General features: G+C 33.7%; 1 protein-coding gene across 1 annotated transcript in view; it reads left to right on the top strand.

Annotated features, from left to right (window-relative positions):
• The window catches only part of LOC148608881 (inactive phospholipase C-like protein 2), an 86,344-nt gene that overhangs the window by 38,850 nt on the left and 26,498 nt on the right, over positions 1 to 20,996 (top strand). Inside the window, exons 7-9 of the mRNA XM_088542455.1 lie at positions 5,274 to 5,340; positions 16,023 to 16,116; positions 18,493 to 18,610. Of these exons, the coding sequence (XP_088398581.1) occupies positions 5,274 to 5,340; positions 16,023 to 16,116; positions 18,493 to 18,610 (279 nt within the window). The remainder of the gene's footprint in view (positions 1 to 5,273; positions 5,341 to 16,022; positions 16,117 to 18,492; positions 18,611 to 20,996) is intronic.

The following is a 20,996-nucleotide window of genomic DNA, read 5'->3' as shown; positions in this document are numbered from 1 at the left end:
TGTTTTTGGTAAATTTCTTGGAAAGCTAATTTGGTAGACGAGCTTGGGAATATCAGCAGGAATAAATCTCTCTTTTTGTGGTAATAGCTATGCAAATAGGAGATTTATAAAATCTAATTGCCGCAATTCCCCAGATCTTGCTCGCTCCATTTAAACCTAATGTCTTGATTAAAATTTGGTAAAGTTATAATCATAGAAATCTAATGTAAATTGGTTATAAAATGACACATTAAAAATCACAGTGCTGATTGTCACTTTAGATGTTCTGAATTCTGAAGATATTCTGGTTTATCAATGAATATTTGATGCTTGGGTACTATGACTTACCTTAATGAAGATTTAAAATCTCAACCTGTCAATGATATATGACTGAACATTATTTTGAGGGACAAAAGATTTTGTACACATCTTAGTATTAGCTCATGTCCTGTCTATTACCAGGGTCCTAAGGCATTGTACACTTCAGAGTTCTGTCCCATGTTTTGTCTATTACCAGGATCATAAGGCATTGTACACATCAGAGTTCTGTCCCATGTCCTGTCTATTACCAGAGTCATAAGGCATTGTACACATCAGAGTTCTGTCCCATGTTCTGTCTGTTACCAAGATCATAAGGCATTGTACACATCAGAGTTCTGTCTCATGTCTTGTCTATTACCTAGATCATAAGGCATTGTACACAACAACTTTTGTTTGGTCCCATGCCCTGTCTAGTACCAGGATCATAGGGCATTGTACACATCAGAGTTCTGTCCCATGTCTTGTCTTTTACTAGGGTCATAAGGCATTGTACACATCAGAGTTCTGTCCCTTGTCCTGTCTTTTACCAGGATCATAAGGCATTTTCACATCAACGTTCTGTCCCATGTCCTGTCTATTACCAGGGTGATAAGGCATTATACACATCTTTGTTCTGTCCCTTGTCCTGTCTATTACCAGGGTCATAAGGCATTGTACAAATCAGAGTTCTGTCCCATGTTCTGTCTATTACCATTGTCATAAGGCATAGTACACATCTTTTGTTCTGTCCCATGTCCTATCATTGCCAGGGTCTTAGGACATTGTATATATCAGAGTTTTGTCCCATATCCTGTCTATTACACATCTTTGTTTAGTCCCATTCTGCCATTATATGAGTTATTAGTTTGGGTTAGAAATCAGTTTTCTGTTCTCAGCTTCTTTTTTATTTTTATAATGCTCTGCTTGAAAGTGGGAGGTTAATATGGATCATTCTTTTAGTCCATCTACTGTCCCTAGTTTTTATCTGCTAACTACCACACATTTTTTTTTATCAGATAATGTTTTACATTTCAATCTGAATGAATTTTATGCCTTCCTATATAGTTTCTAGGGAGTAGAGTGGGCGTTTCAACAAGTGGTCACTAAACTCACAGTTTTCTAGGGAGTAGAGTGGGTGTATCAACAAGTGGTCACTAAACTCACAGTTATCTAGGGAGTAGAGTGGGTGTATCAACAAGTGGTCACTTAACTCGCAGTTTTCTAGGGAGTAGAGTGGGTGTTTCAACATGTGGTCACTAATCTCACAGTTTTCTAGGGAGTAGAGTGGGTGTTTCAACAAGTATTCACTAAACTCATAGTTATCTAGGGAGTAGAGTGGGTGTTTCAGCAAGTGGTCACTAAACTCACAGTTATCTAGTTTGTGGAGTCATTCTAGTGATCAAGTGTTGCCCTCAAGTAGTCACCTGCCATGCCTAAATCCCAAAAAAATATATATGGTATGTGCACATATGTGCAAATGTTTTTTTTATTTTCAAAGTGGTTGATGGTTTAACTTGATAGACTGACTCTGATTTTGTCATATGTTTTCTATACTATTTCTGATGCATAGAGTTCTATTGAGTATCGGTAATTCTGTCTACAGCCTAATCTGTACCTTATCAATCACAAGTTCATTTCCATGTTATTTGTATAAATCAGCATGGAACATGTGCCTTCAGTGATATGGTCTGTTATGTAACTAAACAAATCCTAGATATTTATGTGAGAAGCTGATGGGCTAAGGTTTACTTAAGATTCTTATAGCTCGTCACAACAATCAACACATGGTATTCTTTGTCTATCTTTAAGTTTTTTCATTGCCATTTCAAAATGATGTAATTGTATCAGAATTTTTAGGAGTTGAATGGATTTACAATTAACAGGGCTGTGGGAACACTTGAGCTATTGTGTTGATTTTATAGAATCTAAGATCTGCTTTCTGGACAAGTTTGAATATTATTCCACATTGTAGACTGGATTAAAAAGTCAAGACTTGATGATATACTTCATGTTTGCACATGTATTCTAAAATTGTGGACTTTATTTGACAAAAGTGATAATTATGTCATTCAAAATCTATTTTATTCCAAAGGGATTTTTGATCATAAAAGCTTTCATTTCTGTAGACTGACATACATGTATTTCTTTGATATTGATCAAGTTGTTATTTCTACACATTTTTTAGAAATCCTTTTTTTTTCTGAAAATACTTTTTGCCTGCTATCCTCATTCTTTAACATATTAATCTTAAGCCAGGAATTCTGAATACATACTTTTCGATTGTGTTAGTAATATCAGGTGGAAACAATTTCAGTTTAATATTCAAAAATACATTGTATAATCTCAAAGGAGAAAGACAAAAATATGAATATTTAATTTATAAAGGTAACTAAGTATAAATGACAAAATATAGAGTGTAATTATACAACTTGACCTCTACCATAAAACATTGAGCATGGACCAGGTGCTTTGGAAGAGTAAGTGGCTGCTATCATGTAAGAAATATGTTGAAATGGATCATATAACAAACAATTAAATAGATTTAACAGAATTTTTGGACCAAATTAGTTAACTTATTCTGTGAGTCTTACTAATGGCACATCCAGACTTTAGGACATGTATAATTCATTACAGAGGACATTGAACTTCAGGCCTTGCATTATACTAGAAATAAGTCTGATACAAATCCCATTAATGTAGAACTTTAACTAATGAAGGTGTTTCATGAGCTACTTGAGAATGAATGGGAAACATCCAGGATAGATATGGGTATTAAACTTCTTGTCTCACTAATACCCATAATTAAAGCCTAAAATAGTTATACTGTACAGACACATTTGTAAGCAGGAAGAAAATTGAAATGTCTAATCATAATTCTTATTGCACTTCCTTGGCAGTATAGTTCAAATACAGATATCACTTCCTCTCTAATATCAACATAAGTAACCATGGCTTCTATCCTTAAGTAAGGCTAGAGTCTCATTGTCTACAATGACGATAATCTTTGCCAATTTCCTTAGTCACAATGCAAGTTTGTTTGTCGTCAACATATGTAACCTTCACTTCTGGCCTTACTCACAGTGGATTTTTTGTTGATTTTCAACATGAGTAACTATGGGTATTTTCCTGAGCTTGTGTCTTGATCATGAGTATCCATGGCAACCATTCTTCATAACAATGGAGACATATTCTCCCAACAAACATAACCACGGCTGTCAACCTTATTAACAACACTGTCTATAAAGACTATCTACTTTTTTACTTTTGTCAGAACATTATCAGGGTTTAAATGAGGTTATGATGCTTTGAGTATTGTAACCTGATTATGCTGTGGGGAGCTGGCAAATATGGTAGAGAAGCACTATTTTGGTATGTTTAGTACTACTGGCAAACTTTCTATCTGTAACTTGGCCTGACATATTGCCAGGAATCATTGTGAGTTCTTGTTGGTCACATGACCGAAGCAGGACAACTTTGCATGGCAAAAACTCTGTTATAAGAATCCATTAAAGGGAAAGACCACCTTTGCAGTATGTTAGGCTCTTATGATAAATCATACCCATGTAAACAAAAATAAATAACCTTTAATGCAAAATGCACTTTTATAAAATGCTCAAGGCTATGCAAAGTTCGAAATCCTTGAAATATAAGTGGATAACCATCTTGCAGAACTCTCCTATCTGAAGGAAGGTCATAAGCAGACTTTATTGATTTTTACCGATAGCTTCCGATTGGCTCGTGACGTCACTAAGTCAGTTTGGTACTGGTGCAAGTACTGCAAATAATATGTCAACAAAGAATATTCCGTAAATATTTCTACGATCCTGTTTATTTAATCACCAGAACATGATGATTTGTCAAGCTTATGATTGCACGAATGATAAAAGAGAAATGTTCTAAAAGTTTTTTTTTTTACCAACAACATGAACATTCTTCGAAAGTCATGGAAGTAGCCATAGGATTTTCTTTACAAATACTAGCCATCTGGCTGCAAATCCCGTTGTTCGTCAATGATGTCTGACATTTGCTTACATGTTGTGCCTCAATCTCTTCTTCTATTTATTTTGGGTTGAATTTATGAGGGAAAGTCCCAAATTTGCGATTTCTTCGGACATCGTAATCAATTACCTATTTACTTTCACTTTACAAACCGACTTCATGACGTCAGAGTTCAACCGATCATGGTGGCACCCATAGGCGCAAGAAATTAAAATTTCCTAATAATAAATCTCGACTAATTAATTAAGAAAAGGAAATTATTTTGTTTCAATTTAATTTTCATGAATATTTAACAGATTACTTTCGATATTTATGACTTGCGCAATAATATGATCTCCTTAATAGAAAAAAAGAGCAGGAGCTTTTAAGGTGACACCTTTATATTATTACAATATACAGTATGGTCTGTGTGATATTTTATTATGGAGGTCCAACATGACCATAAATACTTCTCAGAATACTGCCATTATATAGCTGTTATTATAGATTAAAAAAAAACTTCTACAATTTGTCTCCTTCATTTGTTTTATAGACTTCAACACTTTATAAACAATAAGAATATTACACTAAAAACCCAATGTTAACTTTATTAAACCCTTCAAAATGTTTTTCCTTACCAACTTTTATATGATGAACTATTTTATTAGTCAGAAAGTGTTCCTTATTAAGTTTATACAACCTTGAAAATTCCATGTCTATATTAATAAAAAGCAGGTATTATTGAACTTCCATTGTCACTTAGAGACTGGAATCTTCTTATCAGTATGACCAGCACAATAAGAGCAGCAATTAACTCCAGTATTAAGCTTTATTTACATTTTAAAGCTACTCATTCACCAATTTGAGAGTGATGGTATAGATGTTTTGGTTTTATATTCAAGTGTCAACAATAGCATGAAAGGGCATTAAACCCTCACATTGCTTTCTATGCTGTCATACTGATGTGATAATGATGTTTTCCTTTATTGATTATTTTCTTTACTAATTATTTACAGATATGCCAGCAATGCAGACTACCTCACAACAGATGATTTGTTACTATTTTTAGAAGCAGAACAAGGGGTAAGATATAATTACTATGCTAGAGGTGACAAGGGTGTGAGAGTTTCCTGATTATAACATGTGATATATTAGTTTGTCATGACATATGTCTGTATAGGTCTGTCCATTGCTATTAATCTCTGTCTTATGTAAACCATAGAACAAGTAATTAAATTGGAAAATGTTTTGTTGTAAAAATGTTTTTTTGGGTATTGAATAAAAGATACCAGAACACAGAAGTACTGATCCCACAACACTGAAGTACAGATCCATCTCACAACACTGAAGAAAAGACACCAGAACACTGAAGTACAGATCCCACAATACTGAATAAAAGACACCAGGACACTGAAGTACAGATCCCACAACACTGAAGAACAGATCCATCTCACAACACTGAAGAAAAGACACCAGAACATTGAAGTACAGATCCCACAATACTGAATAAAAGACACCAGGACACTGAAGTACAGATCCCACAACACTGAAGAAAAGACACCTGAATACTGAAGTACAGATCCCACAACAGTGAAGAAAAGATACCTAACAGTGAAGTACAGATCCAACAACACTAGAGAACATATTCCACGATGCTGAAGAATTCTTTTTAAAAATGTACACTGAAGAAAAATCAGCATAAACTTAAGGAAACCAGGGTGAACTCTGAGGAAGGGTTTGATGAAAGAGGAAGAATATCTAACAGATGCAAGTTGTTGGTTGGAAACTATGGCAACTGTTAAAAATGTATCTACTCTGTCATTGCCTTTCAAGTGAAAAATTTACAAAATATAAGTTTTGGTATATCAACTTGTTTTCACAGTAGGCTTCAATTATCATAGATGACAAGTGTTGATCTGTGGAAAGTCTACAGGATGATACAGCTAGTATCATCAGCCCTGTTCATCAGGAAGATTTAAGGCGTTTAGGTTGAAGCTGTATAGAAGTTTTGTGTGTAGTTATTGAGGTTTGTCTGGCCAATCTTTATACCCCTACCATTTAGACGTCAGGCATGTGAAGTTTTGTATGCAGTTATTGAGGTTTGTCTGGCCAATCTTTATACCCCCTACCATTTAGACGTCAGGCATGTGAAGTTTTGTATGCAGTTATTGAGGTTTGTCTGGCCAATCTTTATACCCCTACCATTTAGACATCAGGCATGTGAAGTTTTGTATGTAGTTATTGAGGTTTGTCTGGCCAATCTTTATACCCTACCATTTAGACATCAGGCATGTGAAGTTTTGTGTGCAGTTATTTAGGTTTGTGTGGCCAATCTTTATACCCCTACCATTTAGACATCAGGCATGTGAATTGTTTTGCTGTCAATATGTCATCTTTATGACGCTGCTTTGTTCACCTAAGAAATTTTCAAATCCATTTGATCTCGTTAAAGTATGATTTGTAACATGGTTATTGATTAGTTAATTTTGCCTGACAGTCCAGGGACTTACTACTATCTCTTTCTTCTTTTAACATTGTAGTACAATTAGCCTTATCATTGCCTGTCAAATTCCTGTCACCTAAAATCAATCATATTTAGTAATATTTAATAGATCTATATATTACATTAGGACTTCTATAAATAGATTGATTAATTAAGACAGCACCACTATAAACTTCATTGTATATTGACTGTCAAATTATTTCCTCCCTTCTCAAGTTATTCACTGATAAAAACCTTGTGCTGAAGTTTGTAAAATCCTATTTTTAAAAATCTAAGTTACAATATATGTATAGACTTCTGAGTTATAATTTTTGAGAAACATAACATGTATGGTTGGAGTATGAAAGGCTTTATTTTCTTTCTCAGATTTTTCAGCATTCCTTGGAAGGAAATGATTAGGTGTTTGGTGATATAATGAATAGATATGTTTTTAAGATGTTTCTATATACAAATTATAGCTTTATATTACCTGTTGTTGAATTTGTTTAAAAATTTCTGTTATTTGCAAGAAACCATGAAGCCACTGAGGACATTCACTCAACCTTACACACTTCAAAGGTTTCATGTACATAGCACTTTTGAATATAACAAGAATGGATTTCAGTAATATGTCAAAGAGGCAATGACCCAACTAGGTTAAAAAATATCGGAATTTCATTGATTATTTTAATTCCTAAAGTCTTTTTTTTCTTCAGTTTTTTACCTAGCCTACTACTAAGATTTCTGTATTATGTTGTCATTTTTGGAGGATGGGGGAGGGTATAGACTTTTCTGGTTTACCAGACGGTAGTAGTACTACAGCTGGATAACATTTAAGTCATTAATAGGTTATGTGATATAAAGTGAAAACTAGTAATATAACCTTACACTTAACCAAGGAATTTTATCTATTGGTAATATTTTGGCATTTTGTGATATTTTCAGAAATGAATATTTGGCAAATGAACCCATGGTGTTAATTGTTCTGCCACAATTATTATCTATTTTCTGGTTCAGTTTCAAGGTCAGCTAAAGCCTGTCAAGCTATTGAGAAGTAAAGTAAATGGTATTCATGCTTTGGCGTGGTCTGTACACAAATTATATGATGAGAATTCCTGACGAGCTCATACTGTTCTTTAATAGGCAAAAAAATCTTTAAACATATAGCTTGTAAACCCTGTAAACTTTCTAGAAGAAAGTATTGTAGCTGATTTCAATCTTCATTTTCATTTGTTTGTCAGATGAATTGCAGTTTAAAAGGTCACTTTTTGGGAGGAAAATGTATTCAAACGTTGGTTCTGTTATTCAAGGATATTGTTATTAATTCCAACCTAATGATATCTGTAGTGTTGATGTCAATGACCTTTAAATAGTGTCAGAAGCTAGGTAATGCAGCATGTATTTCTATGGGTTTTCCTGTTCCAAAGCTGTAACTGTAGTTTCCAAACTGTTGGTTTTGATGCAACTATATGAAGTTTGTAAAGGGTTTGTAACTGTGCATGAAGTATTGCCCTTTTTTGGATGTTTTGTGTGTGTGTGTTTTATGTTATTACTTTCAAAAATTTTCTCCTGTGAAACTTCTGGATAGAATTCAATGAAAGTTGATATGATTGTTCCTTAGGTATGAGTGTTAGGAATTTTTATTCAAGAAAATAAATACAAAAAATAAAATGTGGCTGATTACACCAGATGAAGTATTCAGGCTCTTCAGAGCCTTTTTTTTTTCAGATTTTGATTTTTTTTTCATTGGAATCCTTTCGGATTTCTACACCTGCATTTTCAATTTTTTTTTAGTAACCAGGGAATAAAGGGGTCAAAAAGACTGTATTTTAAAACATTTTTCATTTTATTTTAATGAATTTTGTTTGTGTAAACTGTTCCTCATTACTAGGGATATAAGAAGTATGCTGGCAAATTTACTTTATGATTAACTGTTTTAAGATAGTGTGATACTAAGTGATTGATGAAAGCACCCTGAAAGTAGAACTTTTTACTTAGATTGAATTTCAAAATATTGTGCAATATTGTACCCGAACCAGTCGTTGTGTCCATAATGAACTGTTAGTCCCTATATATATTATATTGTGTCCACATTTGTAAATTATTGCTGCACTCAGTGATGCTTGTTATTTACTTTATTTAATTATTGTACATGTAGAAATTGGACTTTTGATTAGATTTTCAAAATTGGGATCCAAAGCAAACCTTGAAAAAATGATTTATTGGGATAATCTTAATAAGTATTTAGATATCTAAATTTTTGTCCCATTTTCAGTTTGGCTCACAATGCGGCTTTTTTTATGATAAAAATCATAGTGTATTTGATATCTACTAAATTTGAGTTCTTTGGGTTCTTTGATACCAAATTGCTGTATTAAATTCTTTTTTTTTTTCATATTGTGCACTGTTTATAAATGGGTCCACATTTACTTCTGAAGGGTCCATTTGTTCACTGTAACCATGTATTTAGATTTTAAATTTTGGGGTCCCATTGAGGTACAAGAGGTCCAAAATTAAACTTAATTCAAATTCAGTAAGTAATTAAGATGAAATCTTCATGTTCATTGATGTGCTGAAATTACGGATGTATTAAGATTTTTTATTTTGAACCTTAATATGTATAAGTCACAAAATTTTTTATATATCTTTGATTGTTTGTTGTTGTTGGGGTTGAACACCTGAGCAGTGATATTTCAGCTATATTCAGGTGATAACATGAAATGGGTGATAAAATTAACATGAAATGACAATGGAATGGGATTGGACACTAGGATAATGGGGTCGACAAATTTTGATTGCCACTGGAAGTAGGGAGGGATGGGTTGGGTCTGGCAATTTAGCCTCCTGTGGTGGAGCCTTACAGTTCCTACTCCTGGAGAATACTGTAGAAGGGTTCTTTTAGATGCTAGGAACGTGGCATCTTTCTCAACAAGTTGCACCACTATGGTTTGCAGTCAGGTTTTCCATATTATAGCCTGACAACCCCACCATGTAACATGTCATGGGTACCCCATTCCACCACCTGAGGCACACAACCCAAATGCTCTGATAGCAGAGCACCCTAGCGCCCGGCCAGGGTTCTGAGCACTATTTAATTTTTTGCTATTTACGAAAAGCTTAGCGCTGCTGCGGGACTATTCTTTGGACACCCTGACCCACACAGGGCTTAGTGTTTTTGAATACATATGTTCTGTGAAAGAAACCTACTGTGTCAAATATTGAATTTTAATCTATTTTCAGAGATGTATCAAGCTTGAATGAAATGTCAATACTTGTCCCAGACTGTTCAGGTTTAGACATATGCTAATTGATCAATCACTGCCCATGCAGAGAGTATTTTTTTGTTAGTTCTAGTAGGATTCACATAAAAGTAGTCTTCTGTGTTAGTCATTGAATGGCAAAAGTTCATTTTTACTTCTATGTTCCCCTTGTATGTATTTAATGTGTTTGACACCAAATGGAGATTATACCTTATCAGTAATTACCTGAAATATAAGATAGAACCAATCTCCCATTTACTTCATTCCTGATAATGAATAAAACACCTTTCAGCTAATCATGTTTAAATATTTAACTTATTGATTTGTTAAATAAAAACATGAATCTTTACTGAGATGTTGTTTACTGAAGTTTCTGTGATAAAAATTAACCATGATTGCTTCAAAGTCTATATGTACTGAAATACTCCATCAAAATACTGCAGGTATATCAGTCTACCTAACGATCTGGCTGGTTCTATCTGTACTGATATATTCCATCAAAATCAATTACAAAATGCTGCAGAAATATCAGTCTTTCTAACTATCTGGCAGGTTCTATCTGTAGTGAAATATTCCATCAAATCAGTTGTACTGCAGAGATAGCAATCCTAACCATGTAATGTCACTTGAAGTGCTCATATTTTGAAACTTGTAAGTGCAACTTCACTGGTTTGGTTTTTGATGAAACAATACAGAGGATAGAGATATAAGTGTAGCAATTATTGAGATCAAGGTGGATAATCCAATGTAAGGATTTTAAATAGCATCATGTTGCTTGCTCATGGAAGTATCAGCAAGCTCGTTCACAGCTGCTTCATAACTTTTTAAATAGGTTTGTCAAGACAAGACTGTTATATAAAATGTAAGAGTTATACTTATTGCGTAGTCAACTTAAATTCTGTAAACAAACATTGTAAAGACTGATTAAAGTACTGAGTAATATGTTTGTCTGTTTAGAAGTGGCTTAGAATAATTCTCTCTGACTGTCCTTGCATCTCTTTGATAGAGACTGATATTTAACAATTACATTCTAAAACAAGCTGGGTGTAACTAACTAATGGATTAGTTTTTTTTTCTCCAATTTGTATGCAATTTAAATTGGTGCAATTTGTCTTAATGTGTTGTTGTTTTGAATTATAAATCTACAGGTAAAATGTTTGTAAATGTTATCTACTGGTAAGATGTTTGTAAATGCTACCAGCAGGTAAGATGTTTGTAAATGCTATCTGCTGGTAAGATGTTTGTAAATGCTACCAGCAGGTAAGATGTTTGTAAATGATATCTGCTGGTAAGATGTTTGTAAATGTTATCTGCTGGTAATGTTATCTGCTGGTCAGATGTTTGTAAATGCTACCTGCTAGTAAGATGTTTGTAAATGATATCTGCTGGTAAGATGTTTGTAAATGTTATCTGCTGGTAAGATGTTTGTAAATGTTATCTGCTGGTAAGATGTTTGTAAATGCTACCAGCAGGTAAGATGTTTGTAAATGCTATCTGCTGGTCAGATGTTTGTAAATGCTACCTGCTAGTAAGATGTTTGTAAATGATATCTGCTGGTAAGATGTTTGTAAATGTTATCTGCTGGTAAGATGTTTGTAAATGCTACCAGCAGGTAAGATGTTTGTAAATGATATCTGCTGGTAAGATGTTTGTAAATGCTACCAGCAGGTAAGATGTTTGTAAATGATATCTGCTGGTAAGATGTTTGTAAATGTTATCTGCTGGTAAGATGTTTGTAAATGTTATCTGCTGGTCAGATGTTTGTAAATGCTACCTGCTAGTAAGATGTTTGTAAATGATATCTGCTGGTAAGATGTTTGTAAATGTTATCTGCTGGTAAGATGTTTGTAAATGTTATCTGCTGGTAAGATGTTTGTAAATGCTACCAGCAGGTAAGATGTTTGTAAATGCTATCTGCTGGTCAGATGTTTGTAAATGCTACCTGCTAGTAAGATGTTTGTAAATGATATCTGCTGGTAAGATGTTTGTAAATGTTATCTGCTGGTAAGATGTTTGTAAATGCTACCAGCAGGTAAGATATATTATGTACTTTACCCTCCTCGACGTGCTGAGATGTATGTGTTGACTGTATATTATGTACTTTACCCCCTTCGACGTGCTGAGATGTATGTGTTGACTGTATATTATGTACTTTACCTCCCTTGACATGCTGAGATGTATGTGTTGACTGTATATTATGTACTTTACCCCCCTCGACGTGCTGAGATGTATGTGTTGACTGTATATTATGTACTTTACCTCCCTCGACATGCTGAGATGTATGTGTTGACTGTATATTATGTACTTTACCCCCTTCGACGTGCTGAGATGTATGTGTTGACTGTATATTATGTACTTTACCCCCCCTCGACGTGCTGAGATGTATGTGTTGACTGTATATTATGTACTTTACCCCCCTCAACGTGATGAGATGTATGTTCTAACTGTATATTATGTACTTTACCCCCCTTGACGTGCTGAGGTGTATGTGTTGACTGTATATTATGTACTTTACCCCCCCTCGACGTGCTGAGATGTATGTGTTGACTGTATATTATGTACTTTACCCCCCTCTACGTGATGAGATGTATGTTCTAACTGTATATTATGTACTTTACCCCCCTTGACGTGCTGAGGTGTATGTGTTGACTGTATATTATGTACTTTACCCCCTTCGACATGCTGAGATGTATGTGTTGACTGTATATTATGTACTTTACCCCCCTCTACGTGCTGAGATGTATGTGTTGACTGTATATTATGTACTTTACCCCCCCTCGACGTGCTGAGATGTATGTGTTGACTGTATATTTTGTACTTTACCTCCCTCGATCTGCTGAGATGTATGTTCTGACTGTATATTCTGTACTTTACCTCCCTCGACATGCTGAGATGTATGTTCTGACTGTATATTTTCCTCATCTGACACACCTAAATTTTTAGGGGTAGATAAGAAATATTGGATTTTGGCATTATGACTGGATAAATGAATGATAAACTGAAAAGTCCCGGTATAGGCTTATTTTACTTTAAATTAGACCCCAGAACTGGGAAAAATATTTATTTATGGCAGAAAAGTTTTGTATCAGAAGACTGATTAACATATGAAACTTTAATTTCACATTAGCCTGTAAATGGCTTTTTTTCACAGATTCTGTATTTGCCATCAGTCACTGTAAACAGCAATATCGGTTTAGTTTGGTTGTAAAAAATGCTTTCTTAAAATCACAGAACTAGAAACTTGTGTACTAATGTACTTCTTGCCCTCTTGGTTAAACAGGCAGATTAAATCAGACATATATCACTGCGGTTCATTAATTAGCTTCGCTTTTGTCATAGAATAGTAAACTGTTTTGTTGTTTTTTTTTTTAAAGTAAAATGTAATTAAATACAGTGTTGCTGGAAGTATTTTTTAGATCTTTTACTCTGCAGTTGAGTGAGCCTATTGACAGTATTTATAATTATTTTCTTTCTGAAGTTGAGTAAGGCTGCTGACAGTATTTATAGATCTTCACTCTGAAGTTGAGTGAGCCTTCTGACAGTATTTATAGATCTTCACTCTGAAGTTGAGTGAGCCTGCTGACAGTATTTCTAGTTCTTTACTCCTAAGTTGAGTGAGTCTAATAGTATTTTTTTCTTTACACTAAGTTTGAATGAGCTTACAGATCATAGTTGTAGATCTTTACTATGAAATTGAGTGAGCCAGCAGATAGTATTTCCTGCGAAACAAACTGTTTTAAATCATGTCATACACCCACTCTTATAAAGATAGACAGCTTTTAAGAATAGCTGGCAACACTTTCAAACTAATGTGACATAATATGACAGGGCTAATATAACTATATCAGCACTAGAGCCAATACATGTGTAGTATTAGTTTTCATTTGATGTTTCTTTGCCAGGTTATTAAATACAATCCATCCCAATGTTAATAGTTAATGACTCTGAAGTTGTTGTTGGAATTAAACTGTACCTGATTTTTGATCACATGACAAGTTGAGCTGATCAGACATCAAAGAGCACTGTCAGTGCTAATAATTTTCACTGATATTTTTATGTTCATCAGAAACACTATTATATAATTATGTTCCAAAGGTCAGTAAGTAAGTTTCTGTCGGGGTAATTGCAGTGCACTTTAGGAAACTGCTTACTTTGTTTGTTTCTGTTAATTTCTGATAAAGATTCTTTAATATTTTAAGTAGCAGGATTTTCTAGTTTTCTGGTAATATTTTGGCACTATTCCATAGATCTGAAACAGAATGCATTGAAATCTTAAAATTGCCACATTTTGACAGAGGTATGAGTTTAATGCTGTGAAATAGCTAATTAAGATTTAACATCTAAAACTTCAGCCATCAATCTTTTTGCCATTTGTACAATTGTATCATCCTTAACATTGGTCATCAAGTGTGATATAGGTTCACCTTTATTTTTCAGTTTGAACTTAATTTCAGTCAGAACTTCGTCAAAGGTTTTGAACATTCTATTGTCATATAATAATTATACAACCGCAAAGAAGTTTTCCAGTTGTATAACGGTATCACCCTGTCATCAGAATTGTTGGCGTCCCTTAACATTAGTTTATTTAAGATAACTTAAGTGAAACTAAACCCATCTTATTGAAATTAATACACATTATTCCTAGGGACATGGGGGAGAGCCCTATAGTTTTTAGAGGTTTTCACCCCTCCCCTTTTGGAAATAAGGGGTTGTGAGGGGGGAATGGGTGTTATCATTAGAATTGATAGGAAAAGTTTGTTATTGATCCAATTTTTATGATGCTGATAACCACCTGTTCTTTTTGAAATTTTCTTTTAAAAATTGTTAAATAGGGCAGGCATACCTTTAACTCTTTTGGGTAAAAGGGGTTCAAAACTAGGCCCTGCCCAATAAATTACTTTTAATTTATTGTCCAATTCCAATCTTTTTATATGATTCCTTATGAAAATCTCCCCACTTGCATTATTCAAATCAGATTTCAGATATCTCTTACAGTTTTTGAGCTATAAGGTGCCAAAGGGGCAGCACCCAAAAAAAAACTCCAACTTTTTTTTCAAATTTTTGTGCTTTTTTTATGTCCAAGCCAGTTGTTCTGTCCTTGATGAACTGTAAGTACCTATTCTTGTGTCAATATTATGTCCACACTTACCTCAAATGAACAGTTTGACATGCTGCGGTTGTATCATTCTGGGTCAGCAAAGTTCTTTATTGTGGGAGTCATGTTTATCTGAAATTTTGTTTAAACAGTGATGAATATGTATTGGTATTAGTGCTGTATAACTCTTTCAGTAATTTTAAATTTTCCTTCTGTTGGAACATTTCTCTGTGTAAATAACATGGATACTTAAAATAAAGTTGCTTTTATGTATTGTATTTCATTCTGGGTTGTTTTAATTTTCTTTGGTTATCTTGGTACTTCAGGTTACAGATGGAGTAATGAGTCCTTATGGAACTTTTTTCTGCTAATCTAAGCCAGTGATTAAAAATGCTTGTAACACTCCACTGGGTAGTGATTACTTTTCTACAAGCAGTTTCCCAACATTTTACATATTCTGAGTTTTCTTTAGATTTCATGGATAACTGATTGTCCTTCACTCTAGTCTTGATTTTAACCATTTCTTCACTCTGTATGGTAATATTCAGGTTTTAACATGTTCCCTTAAGCTCACTTTACTATCTTGAGTGGTAAAATGATTTAACCACTCCTTACATGTTCGAGTTGCTCATTTGCTTTGTTACTTTGTATGTATGATTTTAGTTACTTTATGTTCTTTGTTGTGTATGTCTGTTTTCCATGTCTGGTCTTTGTCCCTGGATTACATTCTTTTGATTACCGCTATAACCTTGGTTCCCTTGATTACTCCTATAATACTGAACAGAATCGATACGGAATGTTTGATTAAGAAACGGGTTTTTATTTTGTCTTGCATCATTGTTTCTGCAAAATATATTGGCATAATAGAAGTAACATATTTCAATAGAGGTATCAATAAAATTAGTTTATGCTGTTCTATTCATTTCAGATGACAAGAGTCACTAAAGAAAAATGTATAGAGATTGTCAATAAATATGAACCATCAAAAGACGGCAAGAAAAAAGGCCAGCTTGGCATTGATGGTAGGTACCTTATAAGTTTCTAGGTACAGTAAGTATCCATTGATCTGCCATTTAAAGCCATTGATTAAAAAATGGTTGTGACTTTTTATTCAACCATAAATTTCGTTGTTGTTGCACAATGGTTTCATACTGCTGTCATCATTGTTCTTGTACAACATTAACTTGAGTGTTAGTTTATATATCTATGAAATTATACCACAAGGTGTCAAACCACAAAATGAAGCGTGGGATTTTTGTGATTGAGAATTGAATCTTTTGGGAATCAGTGGCCAAAAAGGGACCAGTAACAAGCATTTTCATAATTTCCCAAAAATAACTTGATCAAATGTGAATGGATCTCTTTGACATTGTATCAACAAGTATCATTCCACAAAAAGAAAAACTGAGATTGATTTCCAAGGTTGTAACTCCATTGTTGAGGAATAGGGGCAAAAAAAGAAGCATTTTCATGACGCTGGACATTAACTTGATAAATTATGCATGGATCTCTTTGAAATTTGATCACAAGGTGTTATATCATAAAAGGAATGCTTGGATTGTGGGATAGTGACTGAAACTGTTAAGGAATGGCACCATAAACAAACTTTTTCGTGATGTCTGAACAATAACTTGACTATAAGTGAACAAAATTCTTTTAAATTGTACCATAGTGTTTCATACAACAAAAGCAAGCATCAGATTGATTTATAGGGTAAATTCTTCTCCTGTTACAATGTATTTTATTAACCAATGGGTGGTTGTAAAATTTCAGTGAGACATTTTTCATGTTTTTTATTTAATGATTTTATGAAGAAACTAATTCTTCTTCAGCCTATTCTTTGTTTGAACTCTTTTCAGCTCTTAATGGTAAAATTAGATTTTAACCAGCTTGCTTAAGCTTAAATGTCAAACATCAAAATTTTGTCATCTTGAGTGAAGAAATAATTTAAACCTTTCATAATTGCTGGTGAATATTTTTATTTTGTAATCTTAAGAGGAAATAATTACAGAGTAGTTCTCATAACTGTACAATATTGGTTTTATTGACCATCATTTGAAAGAGACATTTTTTATAATATCACTAAGAAATTGAAACTTTCAATATTACTGTTATGCATTCCTCAATTTCCCAAAAACAATCAGAAAATGTCACTTTCTTCAGATAAATTCATCTATTGTTTTTATTTATTGTTTTGTTTTGTACTGCATATGATGCCTAGTATCATTATTTAAGATAATCTAAATAAGATCTGATGTGTCCTAGGAAGTCTCTTTTCACAACACACAGCTGTAGAATAGTCACATGTACTGATGCAGGGATCTTCTAGACATGTAAACAATGCTTAAAATTGATTTTAATCATTTATTAAGTTTCAACATGGAAATTGGATTATATCCTATGTAGTTTCAATATAGATGATCTTGTTAGAAACGCTTAAGGTTGGTGAGAAATTGATGTTTTGTGTTGCCAGTTTTCTGTAATCAATAATAGATTTTTTTTTACATTTGAAATAGAGTATCTGCACTTAAGGAGTACTTTAAATATAGAGAGAACCTTTGGGAAAACATGTTCTATCACTCGAACTCCAAAATTAATTGTTTTTTTATGCAAACTGAAAAATATAAGTTTAAAAACTAATTGACTTGTTGATATCTGCTGGACTGAAAACAGATAATTATTAAGATAACTAGAAATACAAGATGGGTAACATTGTCTTTTTTCTATACCCCAATTCTAACTTTATTATTGGAGTAATACTGTGATGGGATGTAAAAGTTATTACAGTCAGTAGGTTTATATTCTTGATAAACAGTTTCCTTGTTATTAGAAAGAACACCCCTGGGGTATAACTCCTAGTGCCAAGCTATTACCCCAACTCACCACTGGAAAGAACATGCCTGGGGTATAACTCCTAGTGCCAAGCTATTACCCCAACTCACCACTGGAAAGAACATGCCTGTGGTATAACTTCTATTGCCAAGCTATTACCCCAACTTACCATGATACAATACAATGTTCCATTATATGTATTCCACTGTGTAAGATTATAGCTCTGATCAGTTGAATAAATTTATTTTAGTTTAGTGAGGAGTGCTTTAACTGGGTGAGCCTTCACAAAGATTATAATATATCATTGTAAAATCAATGTTTCAAAAAACGTATTTAAGAAGAAAACAATGCATACATTCAATGTAAAAATGGGTAAGAAAATGGAGTTATCTTAGATACTATGTTGGTTCAATTTTAAACTTCAAAATAAATTTTCTAACAAATAGCTCATTGATTGATCTATCTGCCTTTGGCTTCTAAAGACAGTAATTTTTAAGTTAGGCCCTTATATATATGTATACATCTTCCAAAGAAACATCATGCTGTTATGCTGCTTTTTATTGTAGGTTTTACTCAGTACCTGTTGTCAGATGAATGTAACTTGTTTGATCCAGATCATAAAGATGTTTGTCAAGATATGTCTCAGCCTCTCTGTCATTATTTCATCTCTAGTTCTCATAACACGTAAGTTTGTATGAGGTCCTTTTATAAGAGAGTAATGAAGTTATCATCTCAGTTTCTCTCAGTCTCCCTGTATCGGTTTCTCTCAATCTCCTGATATCTGTTTCCCTCAATCTCCTGATATCAATTTCTCTCATCTCCCTGTATCAGTTTCGCTCATCTCCTGATATATACATTTTCTGTCATCTCCCTGTAACAGTTTTTTTTGTTTCCCTGTATCAGTTTCTCTCAATCTCCCTGTATCAATTTCTCTCAATTTCCCTGTAACAGTTTCTCTCATCTCCCTGTAGAATATTTACATTTCTAGACCTTTATCACATACCCTATGTCACATCCCTAGACCTATGTCGCATACACTATATCACACCCCTTCACGAACCATACTTTAAAGTATAGTTAAAATATACGATATAATGATCAACCCTCAACCTGTATCACCCTGGGGGCCGGTGGCCCTTTGGGTCATAGAAGTCTCGGGTTGATACCACATGTGATACAGATTTTGAGGTAATATTCAGTATCTTTCATCTCCCTGTAACAGTTTCTCTCGTCTCAATATATCAGTTTCTCTCATCTCCATGAATCAGTTTCTCTCATCTCCATGAATCAGTTTTCTCTCAATCTTCCTGTATCAGTATCTCTCAATCTCCCTGTATCAGTTTCTTTTATCTCCCTGTATCAGCTTCTCTCATCTCTCTGTATCAGTTTGGCTTATTTTCCTGTTTCACTTTCTCTTTGAATACGAAACATTCCAGTCAGAAAGAGATGTTGAATTGAGTATGCTATTCAGCATGAGTAATGATCTACAGTGGTTAACTTACTGTGTAAGTGTAAATGCTAGTATGGTCAAGATTGTATTAAGAAAGAATAAAATATTGCTTTTTGAGTTTAGCTGCAGAGTTGAGCTGATTAAGTGAGCGTTTACAAATGTTTTATATTGTGCCATTTTCATATTTCTTCAGCACCACTATTTTAAAGTTCTTACTCTGAGACAGAAAATCCCCTTGCATTTAGGCATGATAAACGAAATTAGCCATAGTCATGTAAATCACAGAATGTACTGTTAAGTGGTTGTCATCAAATATTCTAGTACCATATTTCCTGAAGAGCACTAGTTTCATATAAAGCCATTATCAGTTAAGTTTTTTTTTCCCAAGGTAGTTAGGTGTATAAGGTTAAACAAAGGGCAAACTTGATTAAGTCTGGACCATATTAGTGTAGCATTCTTTACAATGAGGAAGTAATTATACCATGCAAACATTTAAACATGACTTGTTTTAAATAAACTTATTAAAAAATTCCTAGATTAGTTAGTTGCCTTTTTTTCAAATCAAGGAAGAAAATATTGAAACAATGTAAAAGGAAATTATTTAAGATCCTGGTAGTGGTTGATACAGGACTCATTTAGATTGTACAGAGTTCATGTATTAATTACCTCACAATCAAAGTTACTCTGTTTGTCTGCCCACATTTCTTGTAAGGGCAACTCCATCTAAACTGCTAAATGAATTTTGATGGAATTTTGTAGGAAGATTAGGTATCATATATAGATGTGCATGAAGGAAGAAATATATTTTTTCATTTCTTATCGAATATGGATTTTTTTTATTTTTAAAAAAAGTTACCAAAAATAGTTTGAAGAACTTCATTAAATGGGGTTATCATGCATGGCTAAGAGTTAAGGTTGATATAAAAGGGGGTTAGCATGCATAGCTAAGCGTTAAGGTTGATATAAAAGGGGGGTTAGCATGCATGGCTAAGAGTTAAGGTTGATATAAATGGGGTTTGCATGCATGGCTAAGAGTTAAGGTTGATATAATAACATCACTACCCCCAAAAAGTCACAAACACACAAACACATTGTGCAAAACACAAAGTAATTGTAATGTGTTCTCCTTGATTGACAACAAGATTGTAGTCACAGTGTTGTTATGTTGGGGTTGTGGCCTTTACCACTATAGAATATTTTCTTTATACTATAACTGCACTAGTAGTGTGGCAATATACTCAAAGGTTGCTCAAGGGTAATGCACTGATTCCAACTATCATGAAATGACATATTTGTTTTATGAAGAACATTAGCCATTCAACTTAATATACTATTCATTAGAGACAAATACCAGAGCATTAAAGAATAATCAGAGACCCCCTATTTGGTTTGTTTATAAATAATAACATGACTTCAAAACACTGCTCCATCGAATCAAATTGATACAGGGAAGATAATATAAGTTTAGAAGGGTCTGAAAAATTCCCCAACAATGTTAGAACTGTCAAATTTGCAAAGCAAATTTTTGCTCTGCAGGAGTCAAACTCTTACCATTGTGACATCTATGGCAACACCACCTGCAATAAGTCCAGGGAAAATATCGATCCTGGTAGGAGATTG

This window comes from Perna viridis, chromosome 8, assembly GCF_037379345.1.
Source record: "Perna viridis isolate PV_CMFRI_1.1 ecotype Kerala chromosome 8, ASM3737934v1, whole genome shotgun sequence".
NCBI lineage: Eukaryota > Metazoa > Mollusca > Bivalvia > Mytilida > Mytilidae > Perna > Perna viridis.
Note: the sequence above shows the minus strand (reverse complement) of the source record. Positions and strands in the feature narration are given on the sequence as shown.